Source organism: Panthera uncia (genome assembly GCF_023721935.1).
Source record: "Panthera uncia isolate 11264 chromosome D3 unlocalized genomic scaffold, Puncia_PCG_1.0 HiC_scaffold_8, whole genome shotgun sequence".
In the NCBI taxonomy this organism is placed as follows: Eukaryota; Metazoa; Chordata; class Mammalia; order Carnivora; family Felidae; genus Panthera; species Panthera uncia.
The window spans coordinates 69,472,614-69,494,997 of record NW_026057586.1 but is presented as its reverse complement, the minus strand read 5'-3'; the positions used below and the strand labels follow the sequence as shown (position 1 = coordinate 69,494,997).

Sequence of the window (22,384 nt, the reverse complement as noted above, 5' to 3'; positions counted from 1 at the left end):
GTGTGTGTGTGTGTGTGTGTGTGTGTGTGTGTGTGTCTGTGTGTGTGTATGAACACAGCTGGTGACAAGAGTTCACCTTTCTCAAGACAGTCAGGTTTATTAAACAATTGTCATTATTAGAAAATCTATCCTGAGGAGATAGAGAAGCTGGCAAGCTTCTAGAAAATGATTTGGTAATACTCATTAAAGAGCTGTGGAAATTTCAGACTCTGTAAATTTCACACCTGATACCATATCCTTAAAAAACAAGGAAAATTCTGTCATACATACAAAAGTATTTATTATAACACTATTTATAATAGCAATATCAAGAACTAACTTAAATGTTTAAAAGTAGGGAAATGGTAGAGTAAGTACCTATATAAAACAAAAGTTCATTAAAATTAGAAATATGAAGATTAAGGTGGGACATATTTATAAAGTTAAGTATAAAAGTAAAACAAATTGTATATATAAACCACGATTAAAACCATATACAAATATGGGTATCTGTGGAAAAAGACTGGAGGTGATGGAACATACAAAAAGAACATTATTGATAAGATGGTAGCAGTTAGAAGATTTGCATTGCTTTTTAAATTACCTTAATGTCATTATAATAATGCTTTCAAATTTTAAAAAGAAAGTTCTTCCTTCTAATGATTCAAAATCAACCTCCTCTCACCCCTGTGATTTTCATTTCCTGTCTCTCCTTCTGCCCTTTGAAGTTACACAAAATAAATGAACTTGAAATATTTGAAAATGATTATTATAGTTTTACTACCCTCATTCTCTGGTACTCTAAAGACAGATTAGAGAGGCAATGCCGACATCAGGGAGACTCAATAAGGAGACTTAGCTGTCAGTCACAAAGAAAGCAAGGATGACAGCCTGAATCAGCACAATGGCAATAGAGCCAAACTTGAGAAATATTTCAAAGGCAAAATAGATGGAAATGGTAACCAAAGGGATGTGAGAAGTGAGAACACAGAAGTTGAACACATTCCTGGTCAGGCTGTTTGATAAAATGATGGTTACAACACCAAGGTAAGGAACCTGAGGAAAGAAAGAGCATATTTGATCAGAAGTTGAAATTCTATTTGGAGATGTTGAATTTGAGGCACTTGTAGGATATATATGTCTATATATTGATGGAAAGATCAATTTGAAGTTAGGGAGACAAAACCAAACCAGACAACATGAATGAAACAGAGAACAAATAACGTCATACCAAAATATACAAATATTTGAAGGTGGGAGAGAGAAAGGTATTTATATTTACGTTATATTTTATATTTATATTTTTTGGTATAAAGTTATTCATGGGGGGCTTTTATAATTGAAAAATCTCTTCTGTTTCTGTAATTATGTCCCCTTTTTAGAGAAGAACATAGAGAACATCTCTAAACTTCCGAATAGACAAAAATTTTTTTTAAAAAAACTGCACACAGTAGTTTTTTTAAAAACTATTTGCCACAGCACACTCTTAAGACACTAAAAAGGCAACTCATAAAGTCAAAGATACTGACAATACATGTATCTGATAAAGGACTTACACATGGAATATATATGCAGAACTACAAATCAGTAAAAATGAAAGATGATCGATCCAATAGAGCCCAATAAATAAAAATGACAACTTGGAAAGACACTTCACCAAAGAGGATATCCAACGTGGTCAATAAACATATGAAAAGATGCTCACCTTCATTAGTCATCAGGGAACTATAAACTAAAACCACAGTGGCATCCCACTACACACCCATCAGAACAGCTAAAATTAAGACAGAAAATGCCAAGGGTTGGTGAGGATGTGGAGCAACCACAACTCTCATACATTGCTGATGGGAATATAAATTAGCACAATCACCTTGGAAATTGTTTTGTAGTATCTATTAAAACTAAATGCAGGGGCACCTGGGTGGCTCAGTTGGTTAAGCGTCCAACTTCAGCTCAGGTCATGATCTCACCGTTTGTGAGTTTGAGCCCAGCATCGGCTCTGCTCTCATCATAGAGCCTGATTTGGATCCTCTGTCTCCCTCTCTCTGCCCCACCCCCACTCATGTGCACACACTTTCTCTCTCTCTCTTAAAAATAAATAAACATTTAAAAATAAAATAAAATAAAAATAAATGCACACATATTCTTGACGCAGCAAATCTGCTCCTAGCCGTTCTATTCTCACCGGAAATATGTACATATTTCATTGAGAAACATGTTCGGAATGTTTAGAGCAGTACTATCCATAATAGTCAAAACCAGAAAATTATCTAAATGCCCATCAACATTAGATGAATGAATAGTGAGAACATGCAAGAATATGGATAAATATCACAACATAATGTTGAGAGAACAAATGGCCCATACTCTGATTCTACATCTATAAAATTAAAAACAAGAGAAACTAATCTATGCTAATAGAAGTCAGGATAGAGATATTCTTATTGAATGACTACAAAGTAAGACTTCAAAGTATTTTGTTTCTTCGTTGGGTTTTGATTTCACATGTTTATTCAGTAGGCTGGGACAAAGGTGAGACAAACAGGTTACCTAAGGAGCAAAATTTAAGAACGTGCTTACTCTCACCATGCTTGCTTCACCCTCATCCCAGTCCTGATGTCCAGTTTGTGAATACTTACTGAGCAATATCATTATGATGTGTTTTTCCATATGTAAGTTACACTTGGATTTAAGAATGTTAAAGGGGGGGCCACCTGTGTGGTTCAGTCAGTTAAGCATCCAACTCTTAATTTCAGCTCAGGTCATAATCTCTCAGGGTTGTGAGATCAAGCCCTCCACACTAGGCGTGGAGCCTGCTTAAGATTCTGTCTTCCCTCTGCCCCTGTCCTGCACTCTCTCTCTCAAAAATTAAAAATAAGGGGTGCCTGGGTGGCTCAGTCGGTTAAGTGTTCGACTTCAGCTCAGGTCACAATCTCATGGTTCATGGGTTTGAGCCCTGCATCAGGCTCTGTGCTGACAGCTTGGAGCCTGGAGCCTGCATCAGATTTTTGTCTCCCACTCTCTCTGCCCCTCCCCTGCTTGCTCTCTCTCTCTCCCTCTCAAAAAAAAAAAAACAAAAAAAAAACAAAAAAAAAAACATTAAAAATTGATTTTTTTATTAAAAAAATTTTTTTTAACATTTATTATTGAGAGACAGAGAGAGACAGAGCATGAGCAGGGGAGGGGCCGAGAGACTGGGAGACACAGAATCCGAAGCAGGCTCCAGGCTCTGAGCCATCAGCACAGAGCCCAACACGGGGCTCAAACCCACAAACCCACAACCCACAAACAAAACTGACGGAACCACCCAGGCACCCCTAAAAAAATTTTTTAAGAGTAAAAGTAAAATAAAATAAAATAAAATAAAATAAAAGCAAACAGAATTCTGAGTGACAAACTGTCAGTAAGCTCTTCTCTAGACTTACTTAAATCCTTTCATATAATTGGCTGGCTGAGGAAGGAACTTGAATTGACTGAGTTTACCACAAAATTCTGATCTTTGTATAAATAGTTCCTACTAAACATACGCTTGACAAATGTTATCACATGTATTATTTAATCTATCAATTGAATTATTCATTCTCAAGTTGTCTGGTTTCATTTCCATGGGTAAAAGAGAAAGAAATTCTTAATTTTGAAAGATAAAAATCCAGTTGAATCGTGTTCATTATTTTCTTAACCTTGGTTTTTTGGGGGCACCTGGGTGGCTCAGTCAGTTAGGTGATCAACTCTTGATTTTGGCTCAGGTCATGATCTCACAGTTTGTGAGATCGAGCCCCACATCAGGCTCTGCTCTAACAGCACAGAGCTTGCTTGGGATTCTTTCTCTCTCCCTCTCTCTCTCTCTGCTCCTCCCCCGCTCACTTGCTCTCTCTCTCTCTCTTGAAGTAAATAAACATTAAAAAAAACCTTTATTTTTTTAAAACTAGCCTATGTTAGCTATATCTTCCTTGAACAGATTCAGAAGAAAGTTGCATCAGACTCTAAAGCCATTAGCATGTATGACATTGTGAAAATACTAAAGATGGAAAAAAAATCTTGTTTGGTTATATTATTTATATTAATTGAAATAAGACCTCTTTCAATATATGAAATACACCAGATTTAAAGAATCAGAAAGAACATTCAAAAGTTATTTTACTATAGTTATCCCTTTAAGGAAGACTCAAACTATCTCAGGCAAACAAATTAGCATCCTAATCTGAAAATAGTTCCTGAAAAGATTTTATAGCATCACTTCCCACTAAGTATTCTAAAAACCCTTTATGTCTAGCTCAGAATCCTTTTAATACAATGTTGACACACATTAAACTTTGTTATCTAGATGACAGGGTGTGGATTTACCTAGGACACAGTGGGGCCCTCGCAAGTACTCAACTCTAGTCTCTACTGGAGAAAGTAGGAAGGTAAAGGGCTGAGTCCTATCTATTTGGCTCCAGTGGCTCCAAACAAGCTCCCTGACTTTCCCAGGGACCTAGCCCAAAGCTTGTCTCTGTCCACATAACCAACAGTTGACTATCATTTTGTTTTCACTCTGACTTGAGATTATCTGTAACTTCTTTTCCACCACCTCTGACCACTCAATTATCCCAGTAATCAAGAACTTATTTATACTTCCAGTGAGTATGAATAAATACCTAGAATATTTTTTAAATCCTAAAAATGTTACCTATAAATGGAAGAAAGAAATTCATGGGTACCTTTTATAAAATTCATATATTGGAAAGTCTTTTTCTTCTCCTCATAATGGGCAATTTCATCTAACAAAGTATATTCCCTTCTTGAAGACAGTACATTTTTACAATAAAGACTCCCTGAGGTCAGAAGCTAGTTTTGTTTTAGGTTTTATACCTGGCATACTCCATTGGACTGTTACTGTGATATAACCTGTGTAGGAACTGGAAAATGTTAGCTATGTTTAACTGAAGCAACAGAGTCTCACTAAAGCTTTGTCTTACATGATTGCTGCATTCTTCTTCTTCCTCATCAAAGTCTAGACCCTGATGGGCAATCTCAGTTGTGCTGTTCTCCTGAAAGAGATTGTTCTCCAAATCAGACACTCTGGTGGCCTCAGTTGTGACTTTTACTTTCATACTATGAAAGCCAGTGGAGACCAATCCCACTTGCAGGTTTACAGGCTCCCCCTCAAACAGCAGGAAGTGTGAATTTACCCCTTCTTTAAAACCAGGGGGTTGGTAATCATGAGGAGTCACTGCAAAATGAAAAGGGCAGAAAACCAAGAAAACTGTGTTTAAATTTAATCAAGAAGTTAGATTAATCTTTCATGTATACCAACAGATCTCTCAGATGCTTACAAAATCTCTCTATAACTGTTAAAAACTGAGAACAAACTGAGGGTTGATGGGGGGTGGGAGGGAGGGCAGGGTGGGTGATGGGTATTGAGGAGGGCACCTTTTGGGATGAGCACTGGGTGTTGTATGGAAACCACTTTGACAGTAAATTTCAAATATTAAAAAATAAATTAGAAAAAAAAGAAAAAGAAAAAAAATCTCTCTATATAAAATATTACTTCAACGCTTAAGAAGGAATTTGACTAGGGGCGCCTGGGTGACTCAGTCCCAGTAAGCGTCTGACTTTGGCTCAGGTCATGATCTCATCATTTTTGTAGGCTCAAGCCCTGCATCAGGCTCTGCGCTGACAGCGTGGGAACCTGCGTGGGATTCTCTCTCTCTGCCCCTCCCCAGCTCATGCTTTCTATAAATAGATAGATAGATAAACAAATTCATAAATAAATACATAAATAAATAGAAGGAATTTGACTAGTGGTCTCCACCTACCTGCATTATAGTAGTGGAGTTTCATAGTAAGTATAACATCATTAGGAAGGGGTCCAAGGTTCTGCATTAGTATGTACAATTTGCGGATCAGTAGAACACTGGCTTTCTTAACATCTTCACTGTTTGTCCCACTTTCGAAGCTTGTACTACTACTATAGCCAAATAGAAAAACAGCATACTTTTCAGTCATATACAATATTGAAAATCTATTTCAAAAAGAACAAAACTCTTTACCATATAATCAAGTAAATACAAAGTAAACATCAGGACACTTGAGAATATCTGTGGAATGTAAATTAGAGCAGTGATTGTACTTTTTGCAATGTATATACAATGGATTTCTTAGGTAGCAAGTTCCTAAGGCATTTTAAATATGACCTGATTTCTTAAAAATTTGAGTTACAAATAACCACATAACAGTGAGAACAGTGGATTTAGAATTAGGAGACTTGACAGAGAAAGACAGATATATGTTTTCACTCATATGTGGAATTTGAGCAGAAGACCATGGGGGAAGGGAAGGGGAAAAAATAGTTAACAAACAGAGAGGGAGGGAGGCAAACCATAAGTGACTCTCAAATACAGAGAACAAACCTCTGGGTGATAGGCATTGAGGAGGGCACTCGTTGGGATGAGCACTGGGTGTTGTATGTAAGCAATGAATCACAAGAATCTACTCCCAAAACCAAGAGCACATTGTACACACTGTATGTTAGCCAATTTGACAATAAATTATATTTAAAAAAAAAAAAAGAATTAGAAGACTTGATTGGGTCTGCTGCTAACTAGCTGAATGACCTGGGTCAAGTCATTTAGACACTCTAGGTCTGTTAGCTCACTTGTGAGATAAGCTTTTACACATCTCTACACATCTCCAAATAGAAAATCAGTCATCAGCTCTGGGCCTTTCTACTGTCTGGTTATCTGTCAGAGACATCCCCTCCCCTACATGGATTGCAACAATGGCGATCTATTCTTCTAGCTTTTCTTCTTGTCCACACTGCAATAACATTCTCTATATCACTGCTGCAACAACACACCTATAGGAAAATCTGCTCATATCACTCTTGCTTAAAATTCTTCTATTACACCTATCACCTTTCAATCAAATTCAAGAATGGTATGTGTGCAATGCCTTTCATGACCAGCCACACCCTCACCTCCAACCTCATCCGCATTTACTACTCAGTTTCTTTTCACCTACATGCCTTTGCACATGCTGCTCACTTTGCTCATATTGTACTTTTCCCACTTCTTTTTCTGACTCTCCTAAATTCATCCTTTGATAGCTAGCTCATGTGTCACCTCTTTAAGGAAGTTTTTTCTTGATAATTCCCATACATTACTCCTGTTTATAACTGTTTGTATGCTCCCCTTTAGATTATGCATGGCTATATCTTCTCATGCCCACAGTACTGTCTTGTGCCAGCTACAGTAAATACTCAATAAATATTTGTGGGATGAATGAATGAATAAGTTGAACCAAATTACCTTCTAACCCTAAATATTTTTAATTTCTCTCCAAAATTCTCTTTTCAAATAGGTCTCATATTTGAGTAGTTTCTAGGAAGAACTATCACTGCAATATATTTGCACAATGCCTTTCACATAGTAAGCATTCAATAGTGAAAAATAATCTTAATTAATTGAGTACTGGAGGAAATGTAAATTCATAAAACAGACATTATTAAGTGAATACATTTGGTCCTCTTTTGATTTTGAATATATTGTCTACTCAGATTTAACCAATTTGAAATAGGTAGCCTGAGTGAAGGGGCATGTAGCATGTAGCTTATGGGATCTTTCAGTATATATCATATTCATAAAATCATATCATGTAAAATCATACTCAAGACTCTCTTGCACTCTTTTAAAAGGGAAGCTATTTTTACCATGGAAGAGGTGATAAGGTAATTTTGTATGATCAATCATTTAAATAAATGTTTACCTTTAGTTTCTAGGAAACTAGTAATATGCATTACCTTCTCTCCTCCTTAGTAGCTGAAAGATTTGGCCATTTGTGTTACTGCTCACCTCTTGGCATATATGCCTTCATAAAAGAGATTAATCTGGTTGCCAGTAGTACATTTGAATTTTAGAGAGTAAAAGGCAACTGTTTAATGTGGGAGAATATGTATGAAAAGTGTATAATCTTTCAAATGCTATATATATATGTATATATGTATATATATATGTATATATATGTATATATATATATATATATTAGTTTATGATGATTAATATTTTAATTCTCATTCCTAGAACTTACTTCCTCTTCACATCCTAGTGCTGTGTTTTACAAATAAGGGAATAATTAAGGAAGTGAATCTCAGAGAGAAATTCTCAAACTTGCAGTAAATGATAAGACAGAGCTAATAGCACAAAAAATTGAGAATTAGGCCACGTTTCTCTTCAGAGTCATTCCTTTCATGGGCACTCATTCCCCTGACTTGGAGCCCTCTACCACCCAGGGCTTTTCACTATCATCCATCCTCTCCACTTCTATTCTATCTCATCAGCAAAATTAGATCTTTCTGAATCCAAAAGCTACTGGGATAGGAATAAATGTTGCTTTTCAATAAAATATCTCCATCTATACTGGGGACCCTCTGAAGCAAATACCCACGTCTTTGCTCTTTAACCCATTAGTGTATCTAAAATTTGGCACTTTAGGGGCGCCTGGGTGGTTTGGTCGGTTGGGCGGCTGACTTCGGCTCAGGTCATGATCTCGCGGTCCGTGAGTTCGAGCCCCGCGTCGGGCTCTGGGCTGACAGCTCAGAGCCTGGAGCCTGTTTCGGATTCTGTGTCTCCCTCTCCCTCTGCCCCTCCCCTGTTCATGCTCTGTCTCTCTCTGTCTCAAAGATAAATAAACGTTAAAAAAATTTTTTTTTTAATTTGGCACTTTAGACTTGATAGGAAAATGCAGTGCTTTCCAATCTTTTTTCCATACAGGGACACACACAGAAAATTACATTTGTATGATATACTGGGACAAGCAGATGAGAATATTTGTGTCTATAGGCAAATAGTTCAGGGATTTCATCTACTCCAGGCCCAGGCTAGCTATCTTGAGGGCAGAGAAGATCAATACCTTGGCACAGCGATTGAGAAAGTTTAGATTAGTGGCTAGATAGAATCTTACAGAGTTCTTCAATCAACACCATGTAGACAGCCTCATTAATATTTCGACTGCTGTGCCACCCACCAACCACCATTGCCTCCAAGGACCACCACCATCACTGCCACTACCATCAGGTACCATTTACAGCTTTTTAAAATGTGCCAGGCATGGGCAAAGTTTTGTCTATGCATCGTAATTTAATAGTCACAGCAACCATATAATGTAAATATTATTCATTCCACTGTACAGATGAGAATATTAACATCTAGGGAGGTTGAGTAATCTGTCCAAAGTTAGACCAATAATAGAGTGTCCCAAGCTAGGTCTCTCTGCATTAGGAATTGGAACTATTAACCACCAAGCTTGACTGTCTTTAGTTAACCACCAAGCTTGACTGTCTTTAGACCCCACTAACATCACCTATGAGAAGAGGAAAAGAAGCAAAGGAAGACTCTACTCTTATCAATTTCATCCACAGATTTCAGAAATTTAAACGATTATTACAGTCTCTTTCTATAATAGAGGGTTTTTGTAGGCTCGGTGGGGAAGTTACAAAGGAAATATAAGGCCTATCTATGGCTTCAAGAAGCTTATGTTTACCTCAATCCTATTTCTCATGTTTATTAAACAATTAATTAGATTCTACCTGTCAAAATCCATAGTGGCTCCTTCTTTTGTGTATTTGAATTTGAACTGGTATATTTCAGTCACTTTCTAGAAACATCAAATGAAACAGAGAAAGAAATTACTTTAAAAAAAGGAAATCCAGAACCTTACCTGATGATAGGTGGGGAATATTTTTATTGTATACCTACTATAATACCATATACCTGTTTGTGTCACAGCATTATATCATTCAGGAGTAATATTTCCAGATATAAATATAGCTTAATTTTTCTCCTCCATGCTAAAAATGAGTTAGATGGCAAATTCATTTTGTTAAGTTGATTTATTATTTTGAGAGAGAGAGAGCAAGGGAGGGACAGAGAGAGAGAGAATCCCAAGCAGGCTCCGCACTGTCAGTGTAAAGCCCAATGCAAGGCTTGAACTCACCACCAGGGAGATCATGACCTGAGCCATAATCAAGAGCCAGCCACTTAACCGACTGAGCCACTTGGGTGCCCCAAGATGGCAAATTCTATTGTTAGTGTTTCAAAGATGGAGAAACTAAGACACAGATTCAAGTATCTGACCCAGCACAGGTAAATGACAGAGAGACCAGTTGAGAATGCATTCATTCATGTAACAGATATTTATGGAATGTCTACTTTGTGTTAGGCACTGGAGTTAAAGTGGTGAACGTGACAAAAAAGGTCCCTGTTTTCCTGGAATACAAAGCCTAGTGAGAAAGACAGTCAATAAGTAAATAAACAAATAAAATAATTTCAGATAGTAATAAATGCTGTGCAGAATATGAAGAAAAAGCTGTTACAGAGAATTGAAGGGAGAGGTGCTAATTTGGTTTAGAAGGGCCAAAGATGGCCTCCCTGAAGGGATGATGATTGAATTGAGCCTCAGTGACAAAAGGAGGTCATGTGCAGATCTGGGGGAGGGTGGGGTATCCTAGGCAGAGGCAATAGCAATGAAAAGTTCTAAAGTAGGGAAGTAAGCCTCTTTCAGGGTCAAAGAGGAAGCCAAGTGGCTGGAGATGAATAAGCAAGTGAGAGAGTGTAGGAGATGAGGATTGTGGAACCTTATTGGCCATGATAAGGGGTTTGGATTTTATTCTAAGTAAACCAGAAGTATACTAAAGTGTTTTAAGCATGGTAGTGATTCACATTTTTTTAAAGATCACTCTGGTTATTTTAATAGTGCAGAGGGAAGAAGAGAAACCATGAGAGCAATTAAGAGGCTACTACAGTAATTCCAGGAAGACTAGAATGGCAACAGGAAAACTAGAAAAATTCAAAAAGGAACCAGGATCCAGGTGCCCAGGTGGCTCAGTTGGTTAAGTGTCCAACTCTCAGTTTCGGCTTGAGTCATGATCTCATGGTTTCGTGAGTTCAGGCCCTGCATTGGGCTCTGTGCTGACAGTGTGGGGCCTGCTTGGGATTCTCTCTCCCTCGCTCTCTCTCTCTCTGCCCCTCCCCTACTCACACTGTCTCTGTCTCTCTCAAAATAAATAAATAAACTTAAAAAAATTTTTTAAATATTAAAAAAAAAAGGAACCAGGATCTATGACTTCAGATCTTGCTTTTTGATTCTGCACTAAAAACTAGATACCAATGCTATTTGTTCCCCTCACTGTTAACAAATCTAGAAATAAGAAGGGACACATCCTCATGAGAAACATACTCCATGTAAAATAAAACGATTGTCTAGTAGTTGAAGCAAACGTTTGGTCCGGATACATTGTAAAGTTTGTCCACATATCTAGAGAAGGTCCTAAAGACAGGTAAAGGATATAAGTTTAAGTTAGAACACAAAAAATGCCCTTCATTCATCTGTTTAAGTATTTGTTCCTTGACACTGTGGGAATGAGGATGTTAGATTGATCAGAAAACATCTCAATGTTTCTGTTACTTTTCTCTACTCTAAGACTTAGTCTTCCAACTCTGCTGTTCTTCAACCTTAGCAAACAATTTAATCACAGGTGATCAGGTCCTGGGGAAATTGGCTCATGCTGCTTAAACTCTAAAACAACTAATTCACAGTGGACTTAATTTAAAAGAAAAAATTTTTTCTAGCAAGACAGTCTACTTGGGAAATCAAAGAAAATTTAGAAGACTGTTTTATGAGTACAGTAGGAGAGGTGTGTGACACTAGAGGTGCCTACAGCAACACGTTTCCTCCAGACAGGCTAGATACGCAACATCCTCTCTTGGCTAATGCTGGGAGTAATTGCCCTGTCAAGCAAACAATGCCTATTCTTCCTGCCTGCCCATGTTTCACAAAGACTCTAGCTTTCTGATACTCTGAGTTCTTCTATTTTTTTAATTATAACAAGAGGAGATCCTTTAGCAGCTGATGATTTTATTAACACTTTATTATTTGGCCCCTGAAGCAATTAATAAAAGAGTTATGTTTGTAATTTTTTACACAGAATGCTAACCTCTTATAACTTCCATCTGACTGATTTATGACAAAAGATATATTTACAGCAGGCATTAGTCTCTTCTTAACATTTCATAAAATATTTTCCTGCTTTTCAGATTAATGTGTTGCCTAATAAAGATGGGCCTTTAAACCACTCAGTGATGGTTTCTGTTAATCATACTGAATCTATTCACAGATACCAAAGCAACAACAATGTATAACCTTTCTCCTCCCTCTACATTCCGATACACTGGCAAGACCTGTCAGGCCTTTCTCCAAAGCATATCCCAAGTCCACCCATTATTATCTCCCTGTCCAACCCACCACTATCTCTTCTCTTCTCTTACCTTTTCTTCCCTTTTCTTTCTTTCTTTCCTTTCTTTCTTTCTTTCTCTTTCTCTCTTTCTTTTTACCACTTCTCTTTTCATCTGATCTGCTTACTTGTAAACTATTCGACCAGTAATTCATTCTCTATTCTATAGCCAGAGAGCTTTTGAAAACACAAATGAGACCATGTCACTCCTTTGCTTAAAACACCCCCCAACAGTTTCCTATTGCCCTTAGAATAAAATCCCAAACTACCTTAGCCCACAAGACCTTACACATCTGTCCCCTCTCTACCTTTCTGACCTTATCTTCGGCTTCTTTCCCTCCCACCTGCCAAGTTCCAGGCTCAGGGCACCCTTTCTGTCCATGAACACACAAGATGCCTTCCTGGCTTAGGGCCTTTGCACACCTATACTCTGGAACATGCTGTCTCCAGTTGATGATAATAATATTTGGGCACTGCCCTAAATGCTCTACAGTTATTCATTCTTATGCAATCAATGCTCTGAGGTAGTTATTATTATCCTCACTATACATGAATCTAGTAAGGATTTGACTTCAACACCTACAGTGTTAACTCCTGTGCTATTCTGCCAGTTATGTGCCATTGCCTCTCACAGACCTGCATAGGCTGACTCCTCTGGCCCTTCATGCTTAGCTCTGAAGGCTTTCCATAGACTGCCCTCCAATCCTTCCTCTTCCATTCCCCGCCTTGGCACTCTCCAGCACACTACTTTTCTTTTATTTTCTTCATAGCATTATGACTATTTGAAACTCTTTTGCTAGTTTTCATTTGTTTATTGTTTTTCCTCCTGCATAAGAATGCAAACTTCCAGAGAACAGAGACCTTATTTATCCCATTAACTCCTGTGTTTTTATACTTTGAACAGTGTTAGGCACATAAAGGGAACCCAATTAATATTTGCTGAATTGGGGCACCTGGCTGGCTCAGTTGGTAAGACATCCAACTCTTGATCTCAGGGTTGTGAGTTCAAGCCCATGTTGGGCCTGGAGCCTACTTTTAAAAAAATGCTGAATAAATAAATATTCAGCCAGGATAGAGTTCATATTCAATAGGATTTCATCCTTATAAGGAATTTTTTTAACACTGAGGTTTCTTTCTTGTTTTTTAATGTTTGTTTATTTTTGAAAGAGAGGGAGAACAGGGGAGAGGCAGAGAGAGAGGGAGACAGAGAATCTGAAGCAGGCTCCATGCTGTTAGCACACAGCCTGCCACAGGATTCAAACTCAAGAAATGTGAGATCATGACCTGAGCCAAAGTCAAGAATCAAATGCTTAACCGACTTAAGCCACCCAGGTGCCCCTCTACAAGGGTTTTTTTTTTTTTTTTTTAATGTTTATTTATTTTTGAGAGACAGAGTGCGAGCAGGGGAAAGGTAGAGAGAGAGGGAGGGAGACACAGAATCCGAAGCAGGCTCCAGGTTTTGAGCTGTCAGCACAGAGCCTAATGCGGGGCTCGAACCCACCAACTGTGAGATCATGACCTGAGCTGAAGTCAGATGCTTAACCAACTGAGCCACCCAGGCGCCCCAAGGATTTTTTTTTTTAAACAAAGTCTCTAAAAGCAAAATGTGACTAGAAACAGGAACTGTGGAATCTGGGCCCAGAGAGGAAGATGGCGGCGTAGTGCGTCCTGCTGATCACTTAGATTCCACCTACACCTGCCTAAATAACCCAGAAAACCGCCAGAAGACTAGCAGGACGGATTCTTCAGAGCCAAGTGCAGACGAGAGGCCCACGGAAGAGGGTAGGAAAGGCGGAGAGGCAGTGCGCGCTGCACGGACTGGCGGGAGGGAGCTGGGGTGGAGGGGCAGCCTGCCGGCCAAGCAGAGCCCCCGAGTCTGGCTTGCAAAAGCGGAGGGGACGGACAGAGTGTGTTCCGACAGCAAGCGCCACTTAGCATCTGGGAGGTCATAAGTTAACAGCTCTGCTCGGAAAGCGGGAAGGCTGGAGGACAAAGGGAGGGAGAGTTGCTGAGCCCTGAGACGACAGAGCTATTTGGAGGGGAACAAAGGCGCTCGCCAGCGCCATCTCCCTCGCCCATCCCCCAGCCAAAATCCCAAAGGGAACCGGTTCCTGCCAGGGAACTTGCTTGCTCCGTGCAAATACCCAATGCTGTGCTTCTGCGGAGCCACCCCTCCGGCAGCAGGTCTGACTCCCTACCGCTGCCACAGGGCCCCTCCTGAAGTGGATCACCTAAGGAGAAGCGAGCTAAGCCTGCCCCTCCTGCCCCCGTGCACCTTGCCTACCCACCCCAGCTAATACGCCAGATCCCCAGCACCACAAGCCTGGCAGTGTGCAAGTAGCCCAGACGGGCCACGCCACCCCACAGTGAATCCCACCCCTAGGAGAGGGGAAGAGAAGGCACACACCAGTCTGACTGTGGCCCCAGCAGTGGGCTGGGGGCAGACATCAGGGCTGACTGCGGCTCCGCCCACCAACTCCAGTTATACACCACAGCACAGGGGAAGTGCCCTGCAGGCCCGCACCACTCCAGGGACTATCCAAAATGACCAAACGGAAGAATTCCCCTCAGAAGAATCTCTAGGAAATAACAACAGCCAATGAACTGATCAAAAAGGATTTAAATAATATAACAGAAAGTGAATTTAGAATAATAGTCATAAAATTAATCGCTGGGCTTGAAAACAGTATACAGGACAGCAGAGAATCTCTTGCTACAGAGATCAAGGGACTAAGGAACAGTCAGAAGGAGCTGAAAAACGCTTTAAACGAAATGCAAAACAAAATGGAAATGATGACGGCTCGGATTAAAGAGGCAGAGGAGAGAATAGGTGAACTAGAAGATAAAGTTATGGAAAAAGAGGAAGCTGAGAAAAAGAGAGATAAAAAAATCCAGGAGTATGAGGGGAAAATTAGAGAACTAAGTGATACACTAAAAAGAAATAATATACGCATAATTGGTATCCCAGAGGAGGAAGAGAGAGGGAAAGGTGCTGAAGGGGTACTTGAAGAAATAATAGCTGAGAACTTCCCTGAACTGGGGAAGGAAAAAGGCATTGAAATCCAAGAGGCACAGAGAACTCCCTTCAGACGTAACTTGAATCGATCTTCTGCACGACATATCATAGTGAAACTGGGAAAATACAAGGATAAAGAGAAAATTCTGAAAGCAGCAAGGGGTAAACGTGCCCTCACATATAAAGGGAGACCTATAAGACTCGTGACTGATCTCTCTTTTGAAACTTGGCAGGCCGGAAAGGACTGGCACGAGATCTTTAATGTGCTGAACAGGAAAAATATGCAGCCGAGAATCCTTTATCCAGCAAGTCTGTCATTTAGAATAGAAGGAGAGATAAAGGTCTTCCCAAACAAACAAAAACTGAAGGAATTTGTCACCACTAAACCAGCCCTACAAGAGATCCTAAGGGGGATCCTGTGAGACAAAGTACCAGAGACATCACTACAAGCATAAATCATACAGACATCACAATGACTCTAAACCCGTATCTTTCTATAATAACACTGAATGTAAATGGATTAAATGCGCCAACCAAAAGACATAGGGTATCAGAATGGATAAAAAAACAAGACCCATCTATTTGCTGTCTACAAGAGACTCATTTTAGATCTGAGGACACCTTTAGATTGAGAGTGAGGGGATGGAGAACTATTTATCATGCTACTGGAAGCCAAAAGAAAGCTGGAGTAGCCATACTTATATCAGACAAACTAGACTTTAAATTAAAGGCTGTAACAAGAGATGAAGAAGGGCATTATATAATAATTACAGGGTCTATCCACCAGGAAGAGCTAACAATTATAAATGTCTATGCGCCGAATACCGGAGCCCCCAAATATATAAAACAATTACTCATAAACATAAGCAACCTTATTGATAAGAATGTGGTCATTGCAGGGGACTTTAACACTCCACTTACAGAAATGGATAGATCATCTTCACACACGGTCAATAAAGAAACAAGGGCCCTGAATGATACATTGGATCAGATGGACTTGACAGATATATTTAGAACTCTGCATCCCAAAGCAACAGAATATACTTTCTTCTCCACTGCACATGGAACATTCTCCAAGACAGATCACATACTGGGTCACAAAACAGCCCTTCATAAGTATAAAAGAATTGAGATCATACCATGCACACTTTCAGACCACAATGCTATGAAACTTGAAATCAACCACAGGAAAAAGTCTGGAAAACCTCCAAAAGCATGGAGGTTAAAGAACACCCTACTAAAGAATGAGTGGGTCAACCAGGCAATTAGAGAAGAAATTAAAAAATATATGGAAACAAACGAAAATGAAAATACAACAATCCAAACACTTTGGGATGCAGCGAAGGCAGTCCTGAGAGGAAAATACATCGCAATCCAGGCCTATCTCAAGAAACAAGAAAAATCCCAAATACAAAATCTAACAGCACACCTAAAGGAAATAGAAGCAGAACAGCAAAGGCAGCCTAAACCCAGCAGAAGAAGAGAAATAATAAAGATCAGAGCAGAAATAAACAATATAGAATCTAAAAAAACGGTAGAGCAGATCAACGAAACCAAGAGTTGGTTCTTTGAAAAAATTAACAAAATTGACAAACCTCTAGCCAGGCTTCTCAAAAAGAAAAGGGAGATGACCCAAATAGATAAAATCATGAATGAAAATGGAATTATTACAACCAATCCCTCAGAGATACAAACAATTATCAGGGAATACTATGAAAAATTATATGCCAACAAATTGGACAACCTGGAAGAAATGGACAAATTCCTAAACACCCACACGCTTCCAAAACTCAATCAGGAGGAAATAGAAAGCTTGAACAGACCCATAACCAGCGAAGAAATTGAATCGGTTATCAAAAACCTCCCAACAAATAAGAGTCCAGGACCAGATGGCTTCCCAGGGGAGTTCTACCAGACGTTTAAAGCAGAGATAATACCTATCCTTCTCAAGCTATTCCAAGAAATAGAAAGGGAAGGAAAACTTCCAAACTCATTCTATGAAGCCAGTATTACTTTGATTCCTAAACCAGACAGAGACCCAGTAAAAAAAGAGAACTACAGGCCAATATCCCTGATGAATATGGATGCAAAAATTCTCATTAAGATACTAGCAAATCGAATTCAACAGCATATAAAAAGAATTATTCACCATGATCAAGTGGGATTAATTCCTGGGATGCAGGGCTGGTTCAACATTCGCAAATCAATCAACGTTGATACATCACATTAATAAAAGAAAAGATAAAAACCATATGATCCTGTCAATTGATGCAGAAAAGGCTTTGACAAAATCCAGCACCCTTTCTTAACAAAAACCCTTGAGAAAGTCAGGATAGAAGGAACATACTTAAACATCATAAAAGCCATTTATGAAAAGCCCACAGCTAACATCATCCTCAATGGGGAAAAACTGAGAGCTTTTTCCCTGAGATCAGGAACACGACAGGGATGCCCACTCTCACCGCTGTTGTTTAACATAGTGTTGGAAGTTCTAGCATCAGCAATCAGACAACAAAAGGAAATCAAAGGCATCCAAATTGGCAAAGATGAAGTCAAGCTTTCGCTTTTTGCAGATGACATGATATTATACATGGAAAATCCGATAGACTCCACCAAAAGTCTGCTAGAACTGATACATGAATTCAGCAAAGTTGCAGGATACAAAATTAATGTACAGAAATCAGTTGCATTCTTATACACTAACAATGAAGCAACAGAAAGACAAATAAAGAAACTGATCCCATTCACAATTGCACCAAGAAGCATAAAATACCTAGGAATAAATCTAACCAAAGACGTAAAAGATCTGTATGCTGAAAACTATAGAAAGCTTATGAAGGAAATTGAAGAAGATATAAAGAAATGGAAAGACATTCCCTGCCCACGGATTGGAAGAATAAATATTGTCAAAATGTCAATACTACCCAAAGCTATCTACACATTGAATGCAATCCCAATCAAAATTGCACCAGCATTCTTCTCGAAACTAGAACAAGCAATCCTAAAATTCATATGGAACCACAAAAGGCCCCGAATAGCCAAAGTAATTTTGAAGAAGAAGACCAAGGCAGGAGGCATCACAATCCCAGACTTTAGCCTCTACTACAAAGCTGTCATCATCAAGACAGCATGGTATTGGCACAAAAACAGACACATAGACCAATGGAATAGAATAGAAACCCCAGAACTAGATCCACAAACGTATGGCCAACTCATCTTTGACAAAGCAGGAAAGAACATCCAATGGAAAAAAGACAGTCTCTTTAACAAATGGTGCTGGGAGAACTGGACAGCAACATGCAGAAGGTTGATAAAAAGCTTCTGCACAGCAAAATAGAAACAGGAACCGCATATAGTTCAGTTCTTGAAGCAATCTATTAAAAGTGGATGCTGACCACCTTCAATAGGCACATAGGGAATAGACGGTGAAACAGTAAGATACCTAGCCATTCTTTTTTTTAAAAAAATTTTAATGTTTATTCATATTTGAGAGACAGAGAGACACCGAGCATGATTGGGAAGGGGCAGAGAGAGGAAGACACAGAACCTGAAGCAGGCTCCAGGCTCAGAGCCATCAGCAAAGATGCCCAATGCGAGGCTCGAACCCACAAACTGTGAGATCATGACCTGAGCCAAAGTCAGACACTTAACTGACTGAGCCACCCAGGTGCCCTGAAACCTAGCCATTCTTTACAGTTTTATCATGCATTAAGTCGTGTAAACCTTTTCTTAACATATTCACATTTTGGTTTACACATCTTATTAATACTCTCCACATATTTTATAGTATGTGTCTATAGGAAAGCTATACTATACCTCATCACTATTTTAGTTATCTCTGTCAGTTCATCTCTGTCATGAAATGGAGCAACCAGAACAAAACTGCAAGTATAGGAACACCACAACTTTGTACAAAACTCCATTGGCCCTTGGATTGGGTAAGCACACTTATTTAAGACAGAGGTTCGCAACTATTATTCCATGAGAGACTCTTCACAAAATCACTACAAATTTTAATCCATGTGTAAAATGCTTTTGCCTCAGGTATATATTAATATTGCTATTGTTTGTTTAGTTTTGTTTAGGGAAGAATATACTTCTATAGATATGAATCAAGAAACATGGCACAATATCAGATAAATGCCAAAGAAAGACTGTGTTTATGTGGGAATGTGGTTTTGTGAGTATATAAAAAAATGAGATTAGGAGGTAAGTAGTTGTATCAGTGGCTTGACGTTAAACAGCAACTACAAAATAGTGCAATCCCATGGATACTTTTAGGCATTATGAACATTGCTATTCCGTAGTTATACTGTACTTATTGCTGACTGGTTTCACCTTCTTTTGAGTCTTTTAATACCCTCAAACATGACACTAAAATTTCTAGTAATCAAAAGTGTGCCATGAACACACAGAAGTTAGGGATCAGTGCTATATGGAACAATCTGCAAGCATTCAAAATATTAAATATCTTTTCTGGGTTATAAATGATAGTTCAGCACCTCATTTTATAAGCTTTTGTTTTCTAACTTCATTATTTTACTTGTATCAAAGCTCATTTAACAGCACCCCCACATACACCCTCCACCATAAGAGTTTTCTGCAGTTAAGCCCAATTTATTCAGCATTTCACTATCTCAAAAGCACTGGTTTCAGACTAGGAATTTTGTATACATAAGAAAACAAAATAATTAATTGCATTAAGAAAATGACCAATTTATTAACAATTTATCAGAAGGTTTTAGTTTGGGAAACTTCCCTCCAAACCTACAAGAAAAAAAAAAGCATTTTGAAACTAAATAAGATAAAGATAAAAAGCAGTAGTTTGGGGATTGAGGAATTGTTACCCACCTGTATGTACCAGCTTTCTTCCACCTTGCTAAAACAGCTATTTATAATCTTCCCCAAAAAGGATATTAAAAACTAAAAATGCTTAATTTAGTCTTGAATGCCATCAGTTAGGCTAAATTCATAGGCTTAAGAAAGAAAATTGAAAGCAAAGAACAGGGAACGGGAAAAGGAAAAAAAGTTAGGAGGGAAGTAAAGAGAACAGAATGAAAAGAAAGAATAGAGGCCTTCACCTTCCATTTCTGTATCATTGCCACAGCTGCCATTCAAGGTAGCACAAGGAACTATTACATGCCAAGGACTATGAAATTCACTTTGGGACACAGAATACAAGATAAGACACTTGTCCTAAAGAATTCAAAATCTGGTTGGAGAGATAAAGTAATCTACATGAATCAACTGAGAATGTTAAATTGTGAAGTCTTGCTAGAAAAGAAATTTAGAGAAGGAAGAAATTAGTGTGAACAGCATAGGCCAAGAGGCTTTTATGGGAGATATGAACATAAATTGGCCTTGAGTATGAGTAGGATTTGATAGGAAAGACGTTTAGAGATAAAAGATGTAAAAATCTATGAAATTTCTTCAAAAAGAAGAGAATTTAATTGGCAAAAAGGAGAAAAGTTTAGAATTCTGCCATATTTTCCAGAAGGCCACAAACAGAAAGGATTCAGAATCAGTTAAAATAAATAATAAAATGTGATTTTATACAGGCAGAGATTTTTAATTTTAACATGTTAGGGAATAGGCTTTCCTCTATGCTTTTTCTTTAATACCCCTAAGTAGTTTTTAAAATCTCATAATAAATAATTGGTGAAGTTCATAACAAAACACACTGAAAGAGCTCATAATGAGTTACTCTGCTCACACAGTAAGCTAATAACATAATCAATAGCCTCAACCCAGGTAAACATGTAAATATAAAGTATAATCACATCTCAATGTGTGTTCTTACCTCAGGTTCCTTGGGATTTGTGTAAAGCTGTTTAAGGAAAAATAAACAACATTTAATTTCTGAAACTTACTAGATTATTCCTCAGTGAATACTGAATTAAAAATGCTTAAGTAAATCAAATATCTAAGACTCCCAATAGTATCTTCTCATTTTCTTTCTGTTCTTAACTATACATACCATGTTATATCCAGAAGCGCACAAAACTCCAAAAAGTCTACAAAACTGCAAAAACAAAAACCTCCAAGTCTTTAAAGTAACTCTAAAAACGAAATCCTGATGGCCAATATATGAAGCAGACAGTATATCCTATATACCCCCCCATGTATTATAACATACCTAAGAAATACATAATTTGTGATCTTTTATTAAAACTTCTGATAGATTCGGGGCACCTGGGTGGCTCAGTCGGTTAAGCGTCTTACTCATGGTATCAGCTCAGGTCATGATCTCACGGCTCGGCTCGTAAGCTGGGGCCTCATATCACAGTGCAGAGACTGGTTGGGATTCTGTCTCTCCCTCTCTCTCTGCCCCTCTCCCATTCCCTCCTCTCTCTTTCTCTCTCTCTCTCTCTCTCAAAATAAATAAACATTAAAAAAAAAAAAAAAACTTCTGACAGATTCTATTTTTTTAAATTCCAAAATGTTATAGGACAGATAAATTCAGGAAGAAGTGGGGATAGTACTGTTTTAATGTTTTACTTGCCAAAAGACAACAGAGACATGGGCTTGGTCTTTAAATGTGTACTTACTGTAAGTACTGCCATGTGTAGCTTCAAGAGAAAAGAAAACTACTGTTAGTATATACTTGTACAGATATTATTGTTATTTTCAATAAAAGCTAATTAAAATATGATTTAAGAGACGTTCAAAGATTTGGGTAGAAGATCTGAAAAAGGGATACTAATTCACTCATTTATTCAAATGTGTATAAATTTACATACATAGGGTTCTGCTGGGGAGAGGAAGGATGCAAAAAAAATACTATCTGTACTCTCTAAAAGTTATATTTTAGTTGAAGAAGCAAAAGATACACAAAATAATTCATTATTATTAAACATTAAATATGCCACAAGTATCTCCAAAAAATTGTCTTTTGAAACTAATCTACTAAAGAAAAAATTTTAAAGTCTGGTATGTCTATAAAACCCCTTGCCCTACCTGCATATATATTACTATAAACAGATTCTCTCTGCTTGAAAGAGTAATCCAATATATAGATAGAGATACAATCTAGCCTCTGATAAAAATTTAAAAACTAGAATACAAATTAGAAATTTTCCAGACCAGGGGCGCCTGGCTGGCTCAGTCAGTAGAGCATGAGA

The 22,384-nt window shown here is 38.2% G+C and overlaps 1 protein-coding gene across 5 annotated transcripts in view; it reads right to left on the bottom strand.

Moving 5' to 3' along the window:
- HORMAD2 (HORMA domain containing 2) overlaps positions 1–22,384 on the bottom strand; it is a 91,485-nt gene that overhangs the window by 45,526 nt on the left and 23,575 nt on the right. The window contains exons 6-11 of one of the 5 annotated variants that reach the window (XM_049619859.1): positions 21,812–21,832; positions 21,064–21,090; positions 9,545–9,612; positions 5,778–5,929; positions 5,151–5,191; positions 4,938–5,009 (exon numbers count right to left, since the gene is read on the bottom strand). In XM_049619859.1, coding sequence (XP_049475816.1) covers positions 4,938–5,009; positions 5,151–5,191; positions 5,778–5,929; positions 9,545–9,612; positions 21,064–21,090; positions 21,812–21,832 — 381 coding nt within the window. Of the gene's footprint in view, positions 1–4,807; positions 5,192–5,777; positions 5,930–9,544; positions 9,613–21,063; positions 21,091–21,811; positions 21,833–22,384 lie in introns of those variants that run through there. The other 4 variants (XM_049619858.1, XM_049619857.1, XM_049619855.1 and 1 more) reach the window with 4 other exon arrangements.